General features: G+C 41.6%; 1 protein-coding gene across 6 annotated transcripts in view; it reads left to right on the top strand.

Annotated features, from left to right (window-relative positions):
• LOC139413203 (CMP-N-acetylneuraminate-beta-galactosamide-alpha-2,3-sialyltransferase 2-like) overlaps positions 1–23,626 on the top strand; it is a 35,729-nt gene that overhangs the window by 8,251 nt on the left and 3,852 nt on the right. For 2 of the 6 annotated variants that reach the window (XM_071160314.1, XM_071160317.1), the window contains 5 exons: positions 17,937–18,842; positions 21,138–21,331; positions 21,858–22,037; positions 22,960–23,005; positions 23,448–23,567. In XM_071160314.1, the coding sequence (XP_071016415.1) occupies positions 18,525–18,842; positions 21,138–21,331; positions 21,858–22,037; positions 22,960–23,005; positions 23,448–23,567 (858 nt within the window). In that variant the 5' untranslated portion in view covers positions 17,937–18,524. Of the gene's footprint in view, positions 1–17,187; positions 17,270–17,410; positions 17,757–17,936; positions 18,843–21,137; positions 21,332–21,857; positions 22,038–22,959; positions 23,006–23,447; positions 23,568–23,626 lie in introns of those variants that run through there. The other 4 variants (XM_071160315.1, XM_071160316.1, XM_071160319.1 and 1 more) reach the window with 4 other exon arrangements.

Below are 23,626 nucleotides of genomic sequence, written 5' to 3'. Positions count from 1 at the left end.
GTTATTTTTATGTGCACTACATCATCACGCACATAGGCATATTGTTTTAAGCAGGTTTTAGAATAAAGTCAACAACTACTTTTCTTGTCATTTTTTATTTTACTTTTTTTGTTGTTGGGACAAATAAAAACATACATTGACAAAAACAATAGACAACTTAACATTTACATACAGATCCACAAAAATGTATGACATCACACTTGCTCAGATCCACATTCCCACCGTATCCACACCCAATGCTGTTTCTAATGCTTGTGAGACTCTGCCCTATATGACTTCAGATTGTGTTATGTTGTAGCCAGACAAACAATTACTTTTACATTGTAGTTAATCACTTGTCTGGCTAACACCTTTGGAACAAATCATTCACTAAACCCTAAACCTCAACTATATATTGTAATAAATAATATGAAAATTGAGCAAGTTGAGGTGACTAAACTACTTGGAGTTATCCCTGGATTGTAAACTGTCACGGTCAAAAACATATTGATACAGCAGTAGCTAAGATGGGGAGAAGTATGTCTATGGTAAGGCTCTACTCTACCTCCGTGATAGCACTGTCAACAAGGCAGGTCTGACAGGCCCTAGTTTTGTCACACCTGGACTACTGTTCAGTCGTGTGGTCAGGTGCCACAAAAATGGACTTAGGAGAATTGCATTTAGCTCAGAACAGGGCAGCACAGCTGGTCCTTGGATATACACAGAGAGCTAATATTAATAATATGCATGTCAATCTTTCAAAGTTGAGGAGAGATTGACTTCATCACTGCTTGTATTTATGAGAGGTATTGACATGTTGAAAGCACCGAGCTGTCTGTTTGACCTACTGGCCGACACATGCATACCCCACAAGATATGCCACAAGAGGTCTCTTCACAGTCCCCAAGTCCAGAACAGACTATGGAAGGCGCACAGTACTAAATAGAGCCATGACTACATGTAACTCTATTCCACATCAAGTAACTCATGCAAGCAGTAAAATTAGATTTCAAAAACACGTTATGGAACAGCGGGGACCGTGAAGCAATACAAACATTGGCGCATTCACACACACAAGACACACACACGTACACATGGATTTGGTACTGTATATATGCCTTGGCAGAAGCTAATGGGGATCCATAATAAATACATATACACCTGGAGTGATTTGGCCTGGTCACCCCATAACAGGGTGTTTTGGAGAGGGGGATGGGGGATTTGAAACTCCCCGTACGTCTCACCAGAGTACTCGTTCCTACTGATGAGCCTGGTCTTTTCAATGGACATGTGGAAATATAACGTCCTGTTGTCCCACAATGTAGACAGCTCCTGGTGTTCAATCTGCTTAAACGTTCAACCAGAGACAATCGAGCCCTTCCCAGTAGCTTGGGCTCTGGAGGATGCGAGTCATCCGCCCTCGGCGATTCCTGTGAGCACTCGGGTGACGTCGGAGTCTCTCAGAACTGCCTTCGGTGTTCCTCGAAGTCGAGGTGGGAATCGAGGGCGAGCGAAGGAGACAGGGAACACATTCCCTCTCCCTCCTACGTTCTCGTAGCTGCCTATCGATCTGGATGGTCAAGGCTATGAGGGAGTTGAGGTCCATGGGCAACTCCCAGGCTGTGAGCTCATCTTTGATCACCTCTGATGATCTGTGAAGGAACATGTCGAACAATGTGTCCGGGTTCCAGGCACTCTCAGCTGCCAACGTGCAAAATTCCACCGTGTAGTCTGCCACACTACGGACGTCTTGACGTAGCTGGAGTTTATGAGCAGCATCTCTTCTGGAAAATGGAGACTCCGCCACAAACTCCTCCAGACTGATGCAGATGACAGATTGTTGCTCCCACACTGCCGTAGCCCTGGCGAGTGCCCTCCTGGACATCAGCATTGTGATGTACACTATGCTTGAGCTGTCCAAGAGGAACAAAGAAGGATGCAGCTCGAAGATGAGGGGGCACTGGGAGAGAAAGGCCCGGCAGGTTCCAGAATCTCCAGCGTAATGCTCAGGAGGAGGTAAGCGGGGTTCTCGGGACACTGGGGCAGGCTGGGAAGAAGCGCCTCTGGTGATGGCATTGCTGAGGAATTACTGGTGTGGCTTGCTGCCTTGTAGGGAATTGGCAGAATTGCTCCAGCAATGTATTGAACGCCTGGTCATGGTGTTCACAAGGGTATGGAGTCCTTCCATAAGGCATTGCAGTAACTCCTTGTGTCTTCCAATGGTGGCTCCTTGCTGGGAGACAGCATTGTGGAGCTGGTCTGCTGGGTCAGTCATGGCCAGTTCGTACTATTAGAACTCAGGATAAGACCCAGGTGCAGACAGCTAGAATCACAGATGTTTATTTACCCAAACAGGTGGCAGGCAAAAGACAGGTCAAGGGCAGGCAGAGTTCCGGAATCCAGGGCAGAGTCAATAAGGTAAAGAACAGCAGGTAGGCTCTGGGTCAGGGCAGGCAGAGGTTTGTAAATTGGGTCAGAGTCAGGCAGGTACAGAACGGCAGGCAGACTCGGGATCAAAGCAGGCAGAATGGTCAGAACTAGGGTGTATAGTGTAGGTATAGTGTAGGTGCAAAATGAGCAGAATAAAATGTTGACCCTCTTTTGTAAACATTAAATTGATTTCTCATTGTATTGATTGGCATAGGTGTGGCTAATTGTGACTGTTCCAGAAGCCCATTAGGCTATTTAGACACTCGTGGTAGCAGCTATATGCTTTTTACTGTACGTTTACAGTATTAAAATAAAACAAATGTATTATTTTGAAATTACCCTAAGATCGGTAAATGAATCTATGTAAATATGATTTAAATCTGTGCTTCATGACATAGCTACAGGCTAATCATGGTTGACTCAAAATCCATTCTAATTGCCCATTGTATCACAATGTATAGTAGGATACTAACCCACTACAAGGGTCTTTAAATTGCATTGTAAGAAATCCCTCCCAGAATGGGGAAGATGTGATAAACTTTTTTGTGTAACTTACCTACCACTAAAAGAGTATATACAAATTACAATGTATCAACTTTGAGTTGCACGTAGCCTACTTGATACAATCATCCTTTTTTCCTAAATCTTATTTAGCCTATAGACTATAGGTATAGTTTCAAATTAGTTTCAGAAAAATATTACACAATTATCCACCCTATAAGAGTTATGGGGGATAGTCATCTGTGCCATAAAAGTTACGGAAAACCCGCTCTGTGAATGTAGTATACGGAAAGTTTTCTTGGAGGATCTTGAAAAGCTTGGATGTCCCCGTGAATGAACGTTGACAGAATTGTAGCCAAGCCATAGGACATTGTGCTGTAGTGGAGAAAACAATATTTTCTATATTTTGTGTAACCTGTCCTTTAGTGGTTAACTAAAAACAAACAGCACCACAGAGGTATCTCGAAGAGTTTATATTAATGAAAGCACTAGTGATATTTTGGTGAATTGTGTTTCCATCACCCAGGCTGATGGAAGTGTCAACAACCTCTGCATAATAAAAACAGTTGCAAGAAGAGGTTAAAGGAAGTGCTCTTCTAGCTCTTCTTCATACACTAAGGAAGAGCACTATAAAAATGAACAGACCCTTAGCTTGAATCTACCATTGTTATTCAAATCAAATCCATTCACTCCTCATCAGCAATGAATGCAAGGCAGATGTTTTCAGCATGGAAAGCCTTTGAGATGTTCTAAACAGAGTATTAATTAATCTCTCCACACCCCAATGTAAAGGACACATATGTTGTGTGCTCATGTAACAAATAGTGATTTGTCAAGCTCTGTTGAAGAGAACAGGGCCAGTTTTTAAGACTGTCTTTGTTTCTCCCTGGCTGTCCCATCAATGCCACCTCCAGTGAACCTACACTGCCTTTCCAGCCCAAACTGCCTCAACTTAATCCGATGGCCGACTTTGTTTAACTTTTTATGCACTTTAGATTCTTTGAGAAAGCGCTAGACAAGTTAAATAAAGTATTATTATAATAACAATGAGAGAAGGTGAATGCTGTAGAGTACCACAGTATGAGTTATAATATCCCAAAAACCTAGCGGTCAAACAAGGAAATGGTTTCAATCGTGCTATTTTAATATCTTATGTTTCACATAGATGTGGCTGGACGACAACACGGATAATATAGAGCTAGCTAGCTAGCTTCTCCGTGCATCGGCAGGACAGAGCAGCTACGTCTGGTAAGATGAGGGGCGTGGGTGTGTCTATTTGTCAACTGCTGGTGCATGTCTAATATTATAGAAGTCTTGAGATGTTTCTCGCCTGATGTAGAATACTTCATGATAAGCTGTAGACCACACTATCTACCAAGATAGTTCTCATCTATATTATTCATAGCTGTCTATTTACCACCACAAACCGTTGCTGGCACTAAGACCGCACTGAACAAGCTGTATAAGGACATAAGCAAACAAGAAAAGGCTCATCCAGAAGCGGCGCTCCTAGTGGCCGGGGACTTTAATGCAGGCAAACTTAAATCCGTTTTATCTCATTTCTACAGGCATGTCACATGTTCAACCAGAGGGGAAAGCAACTCTAGTACACATTTACTCCACACACAGAGATGCATAAAAAGCTCTCTCGTCCTCCATTTGGCAAATCTGACCATAACTTTATCCTCCTGATTCCTGCTTACAAGCAACAACTAAAGCAGGAAGTACCAGTGACTCGCTCAATACGGAATCAAATCAAATCAAATGTATTTATATAGCCCTTCGTACATCAGCTGATATCTCAAAGTGCTGTACAGAAACCCAGCCTAAAACCACAAACAGCAAGCAATGCAGGTGTTGAAGCACGTTGGCTAGGAAAAACTCCCTAGAAAGGCCAAAACCTAGGAGGAAACCTAGAGAGGAAGCAGGCTATGAGGGGTGGCCAGTCCTCTTCTGGCTGTGCCGGGTGGAGATTATAAACGAACATGGCCAAGATGTTCAAATGTTCATAAATGACCAGCATGGTCAAATAATAGGTCTGGGACAGGTAGCACGTCCGGTGAACAGGTCAGGATTCCATAGCCGCAGGCAGAACAGTTGAAACTGGAGCAGCAGCACGGCCAGGTGGACTGGGGACAGCAAGGAGTCATCATGCCAGGTAGTCCTGAGGCATGGTCCTGGGGCTCAGGTCCTATGAGAGAGAGAAAGAAAGAGAGAAAGAGAGAATTAGAGAGAGCATACTTAAATTCACACAGGACACCAGATAAGACAGGAGAAGTACTCCAGATATAACAAACTGACCCTAGCCCCCCGACACATAAACTACTGCAGCATAAATACTGGAGGCTGAGACAGGAAGGGTCAGGAGACACTGTGGCCCTATCCGATGATACCCCAGGACAGGGGGGGTATTTCAACAGCCTTTCAACTGGCTGCGTCCCACCTCAACAACAGCCAGTGAACTTGCAGGGTGCCAAATTGAAAACAACAGAAATCCCATAATTAAAATTCCTCAAACAAACAAGTATTTCACATAATTTTAAAGATTAACTTGTTGTAAATCCAGCCACAGTCTCCAATTTCAAAAAGGCTTTACGGCGAAAGCACACCAAACGATTATGTACGGTCAGTACCTAGTCACAGAAAAACAAAGCCATTTTTCCAGCCAAAGAGAGGAGTCACTAAAAGCAGAAATAGAGATAAAATTAATCACTAACCTTTGATGATCTTCATCAGATGACACTCATAGGACTTCATGTTACACAATACATTGTATGTTTTGTTCGATAAAGTTCATATTTATATCCAGAAATCAGAGTTTACACTGGCGCCTTACGTTCAGTAGTTCCAAAACATCTGGTGATTTTGAAGAGAGCCACATCAATTTACAGAAATACTCATAATAAACATTGCTAAAAGATACAAATGTTATGCATGGAATTTTAGATCCCTTTCTCCTTAATGCAACCGCTGTGTCAGATTTCAAAAAAGCTTTACTGAAAAAGCACACCATGCAATAATCTGAGTACAGCGCTCAGACAACAAAACAAGCCATACAGATATCCGTCATGTTGTGTAGTCAACAAAGTCAGAAATAGCATTATAAATATTCACTTACCTTTGATGATCTTCATCAGAATGCACTCCCAGGAATCCCAGTTCCACAATAAATGTTTGAGTTGTTCAATAAAGTCCATCATTTATGTCCAAATACCCCCTTTTTGTTCTCACGTTTAATACACAATCCAAACTCACGACGTGCGGGCAAGTCCAGGCGAAAGTTCAGACAAAAAGTCATATTACAGTTCATAGAAACATGTCAAACGAAGTATAGAATCAATCTTTAGGATGTTTTTAACATAAATCTTCAATAATGTTACAACCGGAGAATTCCTTTGTCTGTAGAAATTCTATGGAACGCAGCTCAAACAAGGTTCTAAAGACGGTTGACATCTAGTGGAAGCCTTAGGAAGTGCAAGATTACCCCATAGACACTGTATATTCAATAGACAATGACTTGAAAAACTACAAACCTCAGATTTCCCACTTCCTGCTTGGATTTTTTTCTCAGGTTTTTGCCTGCTATATGAGTTATTTTATACTCACAGACATCATTCAAACAGTTTTAGAAACTTTAGAGTGTTTTCTATCCAACTCTACTAATAATATGCATATATTACCAACTGGGCCTGAGTAGCAGGCAGTTTACTCTGGGCACCTTATTCATCCAAGCTACTCAATGCAGCCCCCCAGTACCAAATATGTTAACTCTATTTCTTGAACTGCATTACTGGTTAACGGCTTGTAAGTAAGCATTTCACTGTAAGGTCTACTAGAACTGTTGTATTCAGCGCATGTGACAAAAAAAATATTTTATTTTATTTGACACTGCCGACTCGAGGAAAAGGTAAGAATCTTTGGATTACTATCTAACATTAGCAAAATTTAGTAATTAATACATTTGCTTAATTTCTTTAAATTGACAATTCTGTGAACTGTCAAGGCCAGCATCCTGGAGTTGCCTCTTCACTGTTGACGTTGAGACTTGTGTTTTGCGGGTACTATTTAATGAAGCTGCCAGTTGAGGACTTTCTGTTTCTCAAACTAGACACTCTAATGTACTTGTCCTCTTGCTCAGTTCTGCACCGGGGCATCCCACTCCTCTTTCTATTCTGGTTAGGGCCAGTTTGCGCTGTTCTGTGAAGGGAGTAGTACACAGCACTGTACGAGATCTTCAGTTTCTTGGCAATTTCTCGCATAGAATAGCCTTAATTTCTCAGAGCAAGAATAGACTGGCGAGGTTCAGAAGAAAGTTCTTTGTTTCTGGCCATTTTTTTGTTTCTGGCCCACAAATGCTGATGCTCCAGATACTCAACTAGTCTAAAGAAGGCCAGTTTGATTGCTTCTTTATTTTATATATTTTTTATTTTACCTTTATTTAACTAGACAAATGCTAACATAAAATTAAATATCCCTTTAGTCAGCACAACAGCTTTCAGCTGTGCTAACATAATTGCAAAAGGGTTTTCTAATGATCAATTAGCCTTTTAAAATGATAAACCTGGATTAGCACAATGTGCCATTGGAATACTGGAGTGATGGTTGCTGATAATGGGCCTCTGTACGCCTATTCCATAAAAAAATCTACAGTTTCCTGCTACAATAGTCATTTACAACATTAACAATGTCTACACTGTATTTTCATTAAAAAAAACATGGAAATAAGTGACCCAAAACTTTTGAACGGTAGTGTATGAGTATTATTCAAGTGACTGGTGTTCCATTATTAAAGTGACCAGTGATTCCATGTCTATGTACTGTATATAGGGCAGCAGCCTCTAAGGTGCAGGGTTGAGTTAATCGGGTGGTAGCTGGCTAGTGATGGCTATTTAACAGTCTAATTTAACAGTCTAATGGCCTTAAAATATAATAATAGTACAGTGTTGTACAGTGCCTTCAGAAAGTGACTTTCTACACATCTTCTTGTGTTACAGCCTAAATGTAAAATTTATTACATTTTGATTTTTGGTCACTGGCCTGCACACAATACCCCATAATGTCAAAGAGTAATTACATTTTTATTTTTTCAACCCCTTTGTTATAGCAAGCCTAAATAAGTGTAGGAGTAAAAATGTGCTTAAAACTTCTCTAGGATAGGGTGCAGCATTCTGAATTGTGGATGAAAAGCATGCCCAAATTAAACTGCCTGCTACTCATGCCCAGATGCTAAGATATGCATATTACTAGATTTGGATAGAAAACACTCTGAAGTTTCTAAAACTGTTTGAATCATGTCTGTGACTATAACAGAACTTATTTGGCAGGCAAAACCCCGAGGACAAACCATTCAGATCTTTTTTTTTAGGTCACTTTCTTTTCCATGGGTTTTCATTGGGAATCCAGATTTCTAAGGGACCTTCTTGCAGTTCATATCACTTCCACTGGATGTCAACAGTCTTTCGAAATTGGTTGAGGTTTTCCCTTTGAGAAATGAAGAAGTAACACTGTTCAGAATGAGGCTGGACGGAAGTGTACTATTTGTTAGAGGTGCGCTACACAGAAGCTCGCTACACATTGTTTTCCTCCGGTATGGAACACAGATCATCCCGTCTTCAATTTTATCGATTTTCTACGTAAAAAAAATACCTAAAGTTGTATTACAAAAGTAGTTTGAAATGTTTGGACAAAGCTTACAGGTAAAATTTGAGAAATTTTGTAGTCACGTTGTGCAAGTTGGAACCGGTGTTTTTCTGGATCAAACGGGCCAAATAAATTGACATTTTGGATATATATCAACGGAATAAATCGAACAAAATGATCATTTGTGATGTTTAAGGGACATATTGGAGTGCCAACAGAAGAAGCTCGTCAAAGGTAAGGCATGAATTATATCTTTATTTCTGCGTTTTGTGTCGCGCCTGGAGGGTTGAAATATGATGGTCTGTGCTTGTTTGCATGGGTGCTATGCTCAGACAATAGCATTGTTTGCTTTCGCCAAAAAGCATTTTTGAAATATGACACGTTGGCTGGATTCACAACAAGTGTAGCTTTAATTTGGTATATTGAATGTGTGATTTCATCAATCAATTATAGTAATTTATTTGAATTTGGCGCTCTGCATTTTCACTGGATGTTGGCCAGTTGGGACGCTAGCGTCCCACATGTCCCAGAGAGGTTTTAACAAGTCACATAATAGGTTGCATGTGTTTAACATAATTTTTTTCATGACTGCCTCATCTCTGTACCCCACAAATACAATTATCTGTAAGGTCCCTCAGTCGAGTAGTGAATTTCAAACACAGATTCAACCACAAAGACCAGAAAGGTTTTCCAATGCTTTGCAAAGAAGGGCACCTATTGCTAGATGGGTCAAAAAAAAGAAGCAGACATTGAATATCCCTTTGAGCATGGTGAAGTTGTCACACCCTGATCTGTTTTACCTGTCCTTGTGCTTGTCTCCACCCCCCTTCAGGTGTCGCCAATTTTCCCCACTTATCCCCTGAGTATTTATACCTGTGTTTTCTGTCTGTGCCAGTTCATCGTGTTTGCAAAGTCAACCAGTGTTTTTCTCTCAGCTCCTGTTTTTCCCAGTCTCTCTTTTTCTCATCCTCCTAGTTTTGACCCTTGCCTGTCCTGACTCTGAGCCCTCCTGCCTGACCACTCTGCCTGCCCCTGACCTTGAGCCTGCCTGCCGCCCTGTACCGTTTTGGACTCTGCTCTGGCTATGAACTCTTGCCTGTCCGCAACCTGCCTTTTGTCTATCCCTTGGATTATAATAAATACCAGAGCTCAAATCATCTGCCTCTGTGTCTGCATATGGGTCTCGCCTTGTGTCGTGATAGAAGTTATCAATTGCACTTTGGATGGTGTGTAACAATAGATCCAGTCACTACAAAGATACAGGCATCCCTCCTAACTCAGTTGCCAGAAAGAAATTAAACCGCTCAGGGATTTCACCATAAGGCCAATGGTGACTTTAGAAAAAGTTACATGGCTGTGATAGAAGAAGGAAGGCTAAGGATGGATCAACAACCTTGTAGTTACTTACAATACTAACCTAAATGACAGAGTGAAAAGAAGGAAGCCTGTACAGAATACAAATATTCCAAAACATGCATCATGTTTGCAACAAGGCACTAAAGTAAAACTGCAACAACAAAAAATTGGCAAAGAATTAACTTTTTGTCCTGAATTCAAAATGTTATGTTTGGGTCAAATCCAATACAACACATTATTGTGTACCACTCTCCATATTTTCAAGCATAGTGGTGGCTGCATCATGTTATGAGTATGCTTGTAATCATTAAGGATTGGGGAGTTTTTCTGAATAAAAAATACACGGAATGAAGCTAAGCACAGGCAAAGTCCTAGAGGAAAACCTGGTTCAGCGCGCTTTCCACCAGACACTGGGAGATTAAATCCCCATTCAGGTGGACAATAACCTAAAACACAAGGCTAAATCTTCACTAGAGTTGCTTACCAAGAAGTCCTGTGAAAAAGTATTTGCCCACTTTCTGATTTTCTCTATTTTTGCATATTTTTGATACTGATCTTCAACCAAAACCTATTAGAGAAAGAGAAACTGAGTAAAAAAATATAAAAATATATATTTATATTATTTAATTACGCAATACCAAAATTCCCCTGTTTGAAAAAGTAATTTACATAATGGGAAAAACCTTATACCCAAGCTCAAACATGGAGGTGGTAGTGTGAGGGTTTGGGGATGATTTGGTACCTCAGGACCTGGACGAATTGCCTTGAGGCCTCTTAAAACTTATTCGGGATCGGTGTCCCTTCCATGGAACGGTTGAGCTAACAAAGGCTAATTCCATTAGCATGAGGTTGTAAGTAACAAGAAAATATCCCAGGATATAGACATATCTGATATTGGCAGAGCGCGTAAATTATTTTAATCTAACGGCACTGTCCAATATACAAATAAAATCAAATCAAATTGTATTTGTCATGTGCGCTGAATACAACAGTGAAATACTTACTTACAGGCTCGAACCAATAGTGCAAAAAATGTATTAGGCGAACAATAGGTAAGAAAATAAATAAAAACCACAGTAAAAAGATAGTGAAATATAACAGCAGCGAGGCTACATACAGTGGCGAAGCTATAAAAGTAGTGAGGCTACATACAGACACCAGTTAGTCAGGCTAATTGAGGTAGTATGTACATGAATGTATAGTTACAGTGACTATGCATAAATGATAAACAGAGAGTATCAGCAGCGTAAAAAAGGGGTTGGGGGGGCCCACAATGCAAATAGTCCGGGTAGCCATTTGATTACCTGTTCAGGAGTCTTATGGCTTGGGGGTAAAAACTGTTGAGAAGCCTTTTTGTCCTAGACTTAACACTCGAGTAGCGATTGCAATCCGGTACTAGAGAGAACAGTCTATGACTGGGGTGGCTGGGGTCTTTGACAATTTTTAGGGCCTTTCTCTGACACCGCCTGGTGTAGAGGTCCTGGATTGCAGGCAGCTTAGCCCCAGTGATGTACTGGGCCATACGCACTACCCTCTGTGGTGCCTTGAGGTTGGAGGCCGAGCAATTGCCATACCAGGCAGGGATGCAACCACTCTCGATGTTGCAGCTGTAGAACCTTTTGAGGATCTCAGGACCCATGCCAAATCTTTTCAGTCTCCTGATGGGGAACAGGCTTTGTCGTGCCCTCTTCATGACCGTCTTGGTGTGTTTGGACCATTCTAGTTTGTTGGTGATGTGGACACCAAGTAACTTGAAGCTCTCAACCTGCTCCACTACAGACCCGTCGATGGGAATGAGGGCGTGCTCAGTCCTCCTTTTCCTGGTGTCCACAATCATCTCCTTAGTCTTGGTTAACTTGAGGGATAGGTTGTTATTCTGGCACCACCCGGCCAGGTCTCTGACCTCCTCCCTATAGGCTGTCTCATCGTTGTCGGTGATCAGGCCTACCACTGTTGTGTCGTCTGCAAACTTAATGATGGTGTTGGAGTCGTGCCTGGCCATGCAGTCGTGGGTGAACAGGGAGTACAGGAGGGGACTGAGCACGCACCCCTGGGGGACTCCAGTGTTGAGGATCAGCGTGGCAGATGTGTTGCTACCTACCCTCACCACCTGGGTGCGGCCCGTCAGGAATTCCAGGATCCAGTTGTAGAGGGAGGTGTTTAGTCCCAGGATCCTTAGCTCAGTGATGAGCTTTGAGGGCGCTATGGTGCTATGGTGTTGAACTCTGAGCTGTAGTCAATGAATAGCATTCTCACATAGGTGTTCCTTTTGTTCCTTTTGTCCAGGTGGGAAAGGGCAGTGTGGAGTGCAATAGAGATTAGAGGTCGACCGATTATGATTTTTCAACCCCGATACCGATTTCTTGGAGGACCAAAAAAAGCCGATACCGAATAATCGGGTGATTTAAAAAAAAATGTATTTATTTATTTGTAATAATGACAATTACAACAATACTGAAAGAACACTTATTTAGCCTAAATTTAGCCTAAATAAATACTGAAACATGTTCAATTTGGTTTAAATAATGCAATAACAAAGTGTTGGAGAAGAAAGTAAAAGTGCAATATGTGCCATGTAAGAAAGCTAACGTTTAAGTTCCTTGCTCAGAACATGAGAACATATGAAAGCTGGTGGTTCCTTTGAACATGATTCTTCAATATTCCCAGGTAAGAAGTTTTAGGTTGTAGTTATTATAGGATAGGACTATTTCTCTCTATACCATTTGTATTTCATTAACCTTTGACTATTGCCAGTTAACCCAGCGTCATTGAAAATAAGAATGTGTTATTTTTTATTACCCCTTTTTGGTGGTATCCAATTGTTATTAGCTTGCCTCTTGCCTCATCGCTAAAACTCCCGTACGGGCTCGGGAGAGACGAAGGTTGAAAGTCATGCGTCCTCCAATACGCAACCCAACCGCACTGCTTCTTAACACAGCGCGCATCCAACCTGGAAGCCAGCCCGCACCAATGTGTCGGAGGAAACACTGTGCACCTGGCGATCTTGGTTAGCGTGCACTGCGCCCGGCAGTCTGCCCGGCCTGCCACAGGAGTCGTAGGTGCGTGATGAGACAAGGATATCCCTTCCAGCCAAACCCTCCATTACCCGGACGACGCTAGGCCAATTGTGCGTCGCCCAACAGACCTCCTGGCCGGTTACGACAGAGCCTGGGCGCGAACCCAGAGTCTCTGGCGCTGGCGCTGCAATACAGCGCCCTTAACCACTGCGCCACCCAGGAGGCCCAAGAATGTTTTCTTAACTGACTTGCCTAGTTAAATAAAGATGAAATAAAGGTGTAACATTTTTTTTTGTCAAATCGGTGTCTAAAAATACAGATTTCCGATTGTTATGAAAACTTGAAATCGGCCCTAATTAATCGGCCATTCCGATTAATCGGTCGACCTCTAATAGAGATTGCATCATCTGTGGATCTGTTGGTGCGGTATGCAAATTGAAGTGGGTCTAGGTTTTCTGGGATAATGGTGTTGATGGGAGCCATTACCAGCCTTTCAAAGCACTTCATGGCTACGGATGTGAGTGCTACAGGCCTGTAGTCTTTTAGGCAGGTTGCCGTCGTGTTCTTGGGCACAGGGACTATGGTGGTCTGCTTGAAACATGTTGGTATTACAGACTCAATCAGGGACATGTTGCAAATGTCAGTGAAGACACCTGCCAGTTGGTCAGCACATGCCCGGAGCATACGTCCTAGTAATCTGTCTGGCCCCGCAGACTTGTGTACCTGTTTAAAGGTCTTACTCACGTCGGCTACGGAGAGCGTGATCACACAGTCGTCTGGAACAGCTGATGCTCTCATGCATGCCTCAGTGTTGCTTGCCTCTGTTCCAGTCTGTGATAGCGAAACAGTCCTGTAGTTTAGCATCTGCTTCATCTGACCACTTTTGTATAGACCGAGTTGCTGGTGCTTCCTGCTTTAATTTTTGCTTGTAAGCAGGAATCAGGAGGATGGAGTTTTGGTCGGATTGACCAAATGGAGGGTGAGGGAGAGCTTTTTACGTGTCTCTGTGTGTGGAGTACAGGCTATCTAGAATTGTTTTCCCTCTGGTTGCATATTTGACCTGTTGATAGAAATTTGGTAGAACTGATTTAAGTTTCCCTGCATTAAAGTCTCCGGCCACTAGGAGCGCCACCTCTGGGTGAGTGGTTTTCTGTTTGCTCATTTCCTTATACAGCTGACTGAGTGCGGTCTTAGTGCCAGTATCTGTCTGTGGTGGTAAATAAACAGCCACGAAAAGTATAGCTGAAAATTCTCTAGGCATGTAGTGTGCAGTAGTAGTAGTGCCTGCAATTTATCACAATATATTCTACTTCAGGTGAGCAAAATCTAGTGACTTCCTTAGATTTAGTGCACCAGCTGTTGTTTACAACCTCGTCTAATTTATTATCCAATGTTTGCACAATGGCGAGTAATTTTGACTGTAACAGATTTCCCACTCGCCTCCTGCGGGTCCTCACGAGGCATCCCGCTCTGTGTTCTCTATACCTGCGTCTCCTAATCTTGCAAATAATGGGGATGTTGGCCCTGTCGGGTGTTTGGAGAATGTCCTGTGCTTCCTGCTTGTTGAATAATCCGAGGTGAGTGATCGCTGTCCTGATATCCAGAAGCTATTTTTTTGCCGTAAGATACGGTTGCAGAAACATTATGTACAAAATAAGTTACAAATAACGTGAAAAAAACCCACATAGCACAATTGGTTGGGAACCCATAAAACTGCTGCCATTTCTTCCGGTGCCATTTGAAGTAGCTATTACAGTGAAAGAATACCATGCTATTGTTTGAGGAGAGTGCACAATCTTTTAACATTTTAAAAAAGGGGCTAATCCTTAATAGAAGTAACCATGAATTCTGATCTGTATCAGAGAATTCTACAGGAGAATGTCAGGCCATCCATCTGTGAGCTGAAGCGCAGATGGGTAATGCAGCAAGACAATGATCTAAAACACATAATCAAGTCTACATATAAATGGTTAAAATGCAACACTTTTTAAGTTTTGGAATGGCTTAGTCAATGTCCAGACCTAATCCCACTTGAGATGTCTAGCAGAATTAAGGCAGTTATACAATTTTAAAACCATTACAATACAATTCATTACAGAATTCACAAAACACACTAAGTGTGTGCCCTCCTTGTGTACTTGTGTGTATAGTGCACATGTTATCATGTGTGTGTATACATGTGTCTATGTTTGTGTTACTTCACAGTCCCTGCTGTTCCATAAGGTGTATTTTTACCTGATTTTTAAATCTGATTCTACTGCTCGCATCAGTTACCTAATGTGGAAAAGTAGTAGTCATGGCAAGGGGCTTAAACAGCTACCCTGGGGAATTCCTGCTTCTACCTGGATTATGTTTGAGAGGCTTCCATTAAAGAACACCCTCTATGTTCTGTTAGACATATAACTCTTTAACCACATTATAGCAGGCAGTGTAAAGCCATAACACATCAGTTATTCCAGCAGCAGACTATGATCGATAATGTCAAAAGCTGGGTTGAAGTCTAACAAGCCCCCACAATCATTTTATCATACATTTCTCTCAGGCAATCTTCAGTCATTTGTGTAAGTGCTGTGCTTGTTGAGTGTCCTTTTCTATATGCGTGTTGAAAGTCTGTTGTCAATTTGTTTACTGGAAATAGCATTGTATCTTGTCAAACACAATTTTTTCCAGAAGTTTGCTAAGGGATGGTAACAGGCTGATTGGTCGGCTATTTGAGCCAGTAAAGGGGGCTTTTCTATTCTTGGGTAGCAGAATGACTTTAGCTTCCCTCCAGGCCTGAGGGCACACACTTTCTAGTAGGCTTAAATTGAAGATGTGGCAAATAGGAGCAGCAATATCGTCCACTATTATCCTCAGTAATTTTCAATCCAGATTGTCAGACCCGGTGGCTTGTCATTGTTGATAGACAACAATAATGTTGTGACAGGACTTGAAACAAGCGGTGAAAACATGCTTGAAAACCCACAAATGTCACTGAGTTAAAGCAGTTCTGCATGCAAGAGTGGGCCAAAATTCCTCCAGAGCGATGTGAGAGACTGACCAACAACTTTGTTTATTTTATTTTATTGAACCTTTATTTAACTAGGCAAGTCACTTAAGAACAAATTCTCATTTACAATGACGGCCTACCAAAAGGCAGAAGGCCTCCTGCGGGGACGGGGGCCTTATAAATACATATAAATATAGGACAAAACACACATCACAGCAAGAGAGACAACACAACACTACATAAAGAGAGACCTAAGACAACAACATAGCAAGGCAGCAACACACGACAACACAGCATGGTAGCAACTCAACATAACAACAACATAGTAGCAACACAACATGGTAGCAGCACAAAAGATGAAACAAAAATTATTGGGCACAGACAACAGCACAAAGGGCAAGAAGGTAGAGACAACAATACATCACACAAAGCAGCCACAACTGTCAGTAAGAGTGTCCATGATTGAGTCTTTGAATGAAGAGATTGTGATAAAACTGTGCAGTTTGAGTGTTTGTTGCAGCTTGATTCAGTCGCTAGCTGCAGCGAACTGAAATGAGTAGCGACCCAGGGATGTGGAAGTATTTGGTTGCAGCTAAAGGTGGGACAACCACTTATTAAGTGTAAGGGAGCAATTACTTTTTCACACATGGGAATTGAGTGTTGCGTATCTTTGTTAATTCAATAAATAAAATAATTATATATATTTTTTTGTTATTTGTTAACTCAGGTTCCCTATATTTAATATTAGGTTTTGTTTGAAGATTTGACAACATTCAGTATAAAAAATATGCCCAAAAATAGATACAATCAGGAAGGGGGCAAATACTTTTCCACAGCACTTTAAATCTACTTTAAAATCTATGGCATGACCTGAAAATGAGCTTTAAGAATTTTGCATAGACCAATGGGCTAATGTTTTGCACAGTCCAGGAGTGGAAAGCTCTTACAGATTTACCTAGAAAAGACTCAGTGCTGTAATCACTGCCAAAAGTGCTTCTGCAAAGTATTGACCCATTATATTGGGTATTGTGTGTAGAAAAATTAAACCATTTTGAATTCAGGCTGTAACACAACAAAGTTTTGAATACTTTCTGAAGGCACTGTAGCTACAGACAGGCAGACAGACATGCAGGCAGGGATACACCGATATGATCTCATCTCATCTAACAGAACTCTTCCACTGCATCAGCTGACGATCAGCTGATCCCTGGGAATTCTCCCTCCAACCCCTCCTCTCTCGGATCCTATAACCACTGTGTCTTTAGTTTGGCAGCCAGGTGGGGAGTCTCTGTTGCTAATATAAAGAGGCAGCAGGATCCCAGTGAGGGAAGTCAGCAGGCTGGCTTATTCAATGCAAGTGAGTTCAATGCAAATGATTCTGCACCCCTGGTGTCAGAGTCTGGCCCCAAAGGGGGGGGGGGGGGGGGTATTGCATCTATAGGAGATGCATTAATGCAGGGCCAGCGTGTGACTTTATTTATAAACTTGTGTATTGCAGAGTGGACGCTCAGGCTCAGTTGTGTGCCTCAGCGAGAGGCAACAGTTGTTTTGGCTTTCCACTCCTTCGATGGTAGTGTTGTGCTCTGAGAACTCAAGGTGAAGAAAAAAGGCTGCACGTTAACAGTTCTGCTGAATTTCCTCTTTCTGCACACACAGGAAGAGGGGTGCTAACAACAGAAGTTTCACAGCCAATAGGGTGACTCTGTTACATTTGTGCAAGCTTTGTTATCGATCGTGCTGATAAGAAGTGGAGTTAGTAGTGAGCGCATATATTCAGTGCAAATACTGTAAATACCAGATGGCCATGCACACACTATATTTTTGATGGATGTTTTCAAGATACGGTATGTATTTAGCCCTACATTGATGGGCAGTTTATCAAAAGCTGCCGTTGACTGTTCAGTATGTGGCTCTTGGAGCATTGATTTCTCTCCCCATCTCCTATTTGTTACGTAAGCAGCATGGTTGATGTTGATTTTGTTTTCTGAATCGTTGCATTGATGCTGTGTGTTTGTGTCTTCTAGAAGCAGGAAGCTGTGCAGCGCATTCAGACCGGAGCTCTGGAGAGAAACATGGAGGTTTTACCAATGAGAGGCCTTCTTTAGGCTTGGGTAGGGAATTTGGAAACCGAAGGCTATATGTTTCCCTTCCTCTTTTACATTTCCTCGCCGATTGCCTTGAGCAGAGCAAGGCAGTCTCCCTCGTAAGCGCCAGACAACATTTTTGGGTCGAATTGTTTCATGGGACTTATTCTCCTCGATCAACTAGGACACATCAGGCCAGGGTCAAACTCCAGCTAACACCCTCTTTCCTTTATAAACTCAGGTATCAACCAATTCTTCTGCATGTTTGTGTTACCTGTGATTTTAAGAAGTGTGCCATCTCTTTGGCTGGGACAGCAGGGAGATAGAACATCAGAAAGTAGTTGCTGAATGTTTTTGGTTCTTACCTTTGAATCCAGAATCACTAAGTATATAAGCCAAGACAATAACACTGGACTGCCTAAGTTGGGTTCCACCACTGAAACTCCTGGTGCCAACACCTATCACTGGACTGCCTTTTCCCCAGGGCACTGACTGTACACCTCTCTCCCTACCTCACAACGTCCGGTCATGCTTTTCAAGAGGAAGTTGTGCTTGTTTTCTCTGTTTGGTGGGATTCTCTTTGTCATGATCACCATTCAGAAGAACAACATCCTGTCTATGACTTTGATGGAGACCTCCAGGACTGTGCCAGGGCACGCTGTTAACCGAACATGGGCAACACCCAGTGCCATGGTGCTCAGTCCTGACAGGATATGTGAGTGCCCATCCTGCATTGCGGACATGAAGGTTTCTGCGTGGTTCGCTCAGCACTATGACCCCCAGCAGCAGCCCTTCCTCACAGACAGAGACAACAACATGGACCCCCTGGCCCTGAAGTGGTGGCTGGTAAGACCATTACTATTGATGAGAGGGGCCAAAGACTGTGACCATGTATGTGGCCAATTACTGTCAGCTTATTGTTAAAGATGTAGCACCATACAGCAAAAATTCTGTATATTGTAACAAAAATTACAGAAAGTAATCTCTGACACTTTCCCAAATAATGTCTTTACATTATTAGAAGTACATCAGTACAATGTAATACATTTCTACTTAGTAATGATTAAGATGTATGATGTATTACTATATATCCTGTTCAACATCATTCAATAATAAGTCATTTGAAAAGAATTCAAGGTACAGTGCCTAGTGAAAGTCTTCAAACCCCTTGCATAGTCGACATTTTGTTGCCTTAAAATGTTATCATAGGGAAAACATGTTTTTAGAACTTTTAGCAATTATGTAATTTACATAAATATTCACACCCTTGAGTCAATACATGTTAGAATAACCTTTGGCTGTGATTACAGCTGTGAGTCTTCCTGGGTAAGTCTAAGAGCTTTGCATACCAAGATTGTACAATATTTGCACATTATTCATGACATTGATTGTTGATCATCTCTAAACAGCCATTCTCAAGCCTTTCCATAGATTTTCAATCTGACTTATGTCAAAATTGTAACTATGCAACCCCAGTGTATAATTTACCTTGTGTTTTGGGTTATTGTCCTACCGAAAGGTGAATTTATCTCCCAGTGTCTGTTGGAAAGTAAGCTGAACCAGGTTTCATCTAGGATTTTGCCTGTGCTTAGCTTTATTCTGTTAATTTTTCCCCAAAAAAACTCCCTATTCCTTGCAGATGACAAGCATAACCATAACATTATGTAGCCACCACCATGTTTGAAGATATGAAGAGTGGTACTCAGTTATGTCTTGTGTTGATCCGTCCTCAGTTTTCTCCTATCACAGTCATTAAACTCTTAACAGTTTTGACGTCACCATTGGCCTCATGGTGAAATCCCTGAGCGGTTTCCTTCCTCTTGCAACTGAGTTAGGAGGGATGCCTGTGTCTTTGTAGTGACTGGGTGTATTGATACACCATCCAAAGTGTAATTATTAACTTCACCATGCTCAAAGGGATATTCAATGTCTGCTTTTTTTATTATCTTTACCCATCTACCAATAGGTGCCCTTCTTTGCGAAGCATTGGAAAACCTCCCTGGTCTTTGTTTGAAATTCACTGCTCGATTGTGGGGTACAGAGAGGTAGTCAATCAAAAATCATGTTAAACACTATTAATGGACACAGAGTGAGTCCATGCTACTTAGTCTGTGACTTGTTAAGCAAATGTTTACTCCTGAACTTATTTAGGCTTGCCAAAATAAAGGGGTTGAATATGTATTGGCTCAATACATTTTAGCTTTTCATTTGTATTATTAATTTGTACAGATGTCGAAAACAACACTTTGACATTATGGGGTATTGTCTGTAAGCCAGCGACACAAAATCTCAATTTAATCCATTTTAAATTCAGGCTAGAACACAACAAAATGTTGAAAAAGTATATACTCTCTGCTCTAAGAGTTGTGCAAAGTCGGTCGGATATTATTTCAAAATATTCACAGTAGTAATAGCTGAAAATAGTGCTTCCACCAAGTATTTGATAATGTGGAGTAGGTTGTGTAGATCTTTGGGAAACAATATCAAACTTAATCCCTTTTTAGATGTAATTTTAAGGCAGCAAAATGTAAAGACCATGCAAGGGGTGTGTAGACTTTCACTAGGCACTGTATATGGATCTGTAATGTGTGTATTCCCAGATATACTCGCCAATTATTTAGGGCTCTATTTAATCTTTATCGCTGAAGCGTTAGAAATTCAACGGCAACTTCCAATCGAGACGACATATGCAGCGTTTACCGTGAATGCAGTCTCCACTAATGCTGAATTTTAAATTTCACACACACACACACACACACACACACACACACACACACACACACACACATACACACACACACACACACACACACACACACACACACACACACACACACACACACACACACACACACACACACACAGTGTTGGTCTGCTAAGAATGCCATGCCAAAATTGTTAGTAAGATGGCCACAAAGAGGCTGGCTGGTTATGAAGGGGCACATTTAACACAAGGCCTCCCTCTGGAGCTGCCAAAATTATAATCTATTTAGTCTGGTGATTTCCTGAGTACTGAATATTAAAAGGACCCTTGTATATTGCCCTGTTTTTGTTTGTTGGTAGCCAAAGGAGAGCACAGGCATTATTCCTGTGAGATATTGTTGTTCCACATCTAAAGGGAGTTTTGAACATTCCCGTCAGGCTTTGCAGCGGTCCACCGATGAGCGTACGATATACGAGGTGATCCAGAAGATGTTCCAGGTCATCGCTCCCCCCGCCAGGGATGTCCAACCCAAACAAGCTCAATGCAGGAAGTGTGCAGTGGTGGGGAACTCAGGAAACCTGCTGGGCTCTCAATATGGCTCCTTGATAGACTCCCATAACAGTGTCATAAGGTATGGCCCAGAGAAAACATGACCCAACGCAGACAACACAATCAAACATTCAAAACCACCATTAACAGACAAAACAACCACAATAGAAAATCCAAAGAATCATGCTTATCACACACAACACCAACATAGTCTAAAAAGCGAGAGCAGGCATTACACAACCCCATCACTGCCATGATCCAAACAACCCACCGCTATTCACATTGGCAGGATTAGGCAATAATGAGCCTGATGAACTGCAGTGACCAGGCTTCAGTTCCAGACACGCAACAAACCACCTGACCCAATTACCTCATCTCCTGAAACCAGTGAGGCATACCGCATGAGCTCAATCAACACCATAATTAGTTAACTATTGGTTAAGTCAGGTGGTTGACTGACTGTCTGGAATGAATGAATACAGTACACTACAGCGCAGTAGCTGCAGGGTTACCATGTTAATAAATCTAATACAGTGTCTGATTGTTATCTCGCACACCATACATGACATGCCTGTGAACTGAAGCAATGTTCTCGCTTTGCTGTCAAGAATGAATAAAGCCACCACATTAGGGTTCGAGGCGGACGTGGGCAACAGAACGACACACCACTTCATGTACCCTGAGAGTGCAGTGGACATCGGCCCTGGGGTCCACCTCGTCCTGCTGCCCTTTAAACTCCGCGATCTACAGTGGGTAGCCAGCGCCTTGTCGACGGGAGAGATCAAAACGTAGGTCTACTCTACACCAATTACAAGCTTTTTACTGTCACTTCCCAAATTGCAGTAGCTGCATTTGTGCACTCAACTGACTACTGCATGGTATTCGTCTGACTGACTAAAACAGATGGCGTAGTTAATTGTTGACAATTGTTGTCCTTGATCTTGTCTTAGGGCTCTATTCAATCAGATCCACTTAAGCCGACATCCACATAGTGGTGTCTGAGCTGTCATATCCACAAAGCTGACATTGCCTTTGGCTGCATTAAGAGTAATCCCATGCAGTCTTGTTGACAAGTTCGATCACTGGAATGTGAGGTGTAATCTACACCTCGACTAGGCTGATATAAATCCTCATTATTTAGTTTAATGATTTTCTTTTTGAGTGCCATTATTTCTAAATAGTCTACACTTTCTCGTTCTGGACTTCTAACGTGAGTGGGATGGATGTGGCTTTGTGACAATGATCAAGACCAGCTGCTCACAGATTTGACAGCTCCAACATAGTCACACCTCCACTACAGTATGTAGGCTATCGCCGATTAACACTTGATCTGATTGAATCTAGGCCCTAGTCTGTTTTTTAATGTTTTTTATTATTTACATTTTATTTCACCTTTATTTAACCAGGTAGGATAGTTGAGAACAAGTTCTCATTTGCAACTGCGACCTGGCCAATATAAAGCAAAGCAGTTCAACAACACAGAGTTACACATGGAATAAACAAACATACCGTCAATAATACAGTAGAAAAATCTATATACAGTATGTGCAAATGAGGTATGTGACAGTTGTCTTTGTTGTGTCAATTTTTACTGTTCCGTTTTAATCGTGACAAATGTTTGGCATTGTAAATGAGAACTGTTCTCAACTGACCCACCTGGTTAAATAAATAAAACTATCTTATTGTTGTTTTCCTTTCATGTTTCTTCAGGACATACATGAGGGTGAAAGATCGAGTACAGGCTGACAAGGATAAGGTAAGTCTTGTCATTTACTTGACAAAATGTTGACTGTGGCGCCATACAGGTTGCAAAATAGTTGGAAAGAGTTTGTGATGTGCCAATTCCATGGCACATGGTTTATGAACTGATACGCAAAACAACACTTGATTCAAAACTTAGTGTTATTCAATTTAAATGATTGTACAAAATTCTGAAAACATGATTTACAATGTAAAATTACTATCTATCTACAGAAATGTTATGTATATCAAAATATCAAATAACTTGATTTTTGCAATGTAATTACTGTGAAAAATGTAATCAAAATGCCATTTATGTAAAATTTGTGTAGAATGTACTGTACATGTAACAAAATAAAAAGCTATTTTTAATTTTTTATTGTCATTTTGGATGAAAACATTTAATTATTAATGCTTTTTGTGTGTTGCGTTACAGCTAATCACCCTCTCGTTTGCAGGTAATTGTGATAAATCCAGCATTCTTTAAGTACACCCACGACCGGTGGACAGAGCGCCATGGCAGATACCCATCCACGGGCATGCTGGCCATAATATTTGCCCTGCACATCTGCGATGAGGTGTGTATCCTTTGATATCAAGAGCCGTATCTTTGGTATGAGAAGCCTGGTTGAAAGTA

This window comes from Oncorhynchus clarkii, chromosome 7 (genome assembly GCF_045791955.1).
Source record: "Oncorhynchus clarkii lewisi isolate Uvic-CL-2024 chromosome 7, UVic_Ocla_1.0, whole genome shotgun sequence".
NCBI classification, from domain to species: Eukaryota; Metazoa; Chordata; class Actinopteri; order Salmoniformes; family Salmonidae; genus Oncorhynchus; species Oncorhynchus clarkii.
Note: the sequence above shows the minus strand (reverse complement) of the source record. Positions and strands in the feature narration are given on the sequence as shown.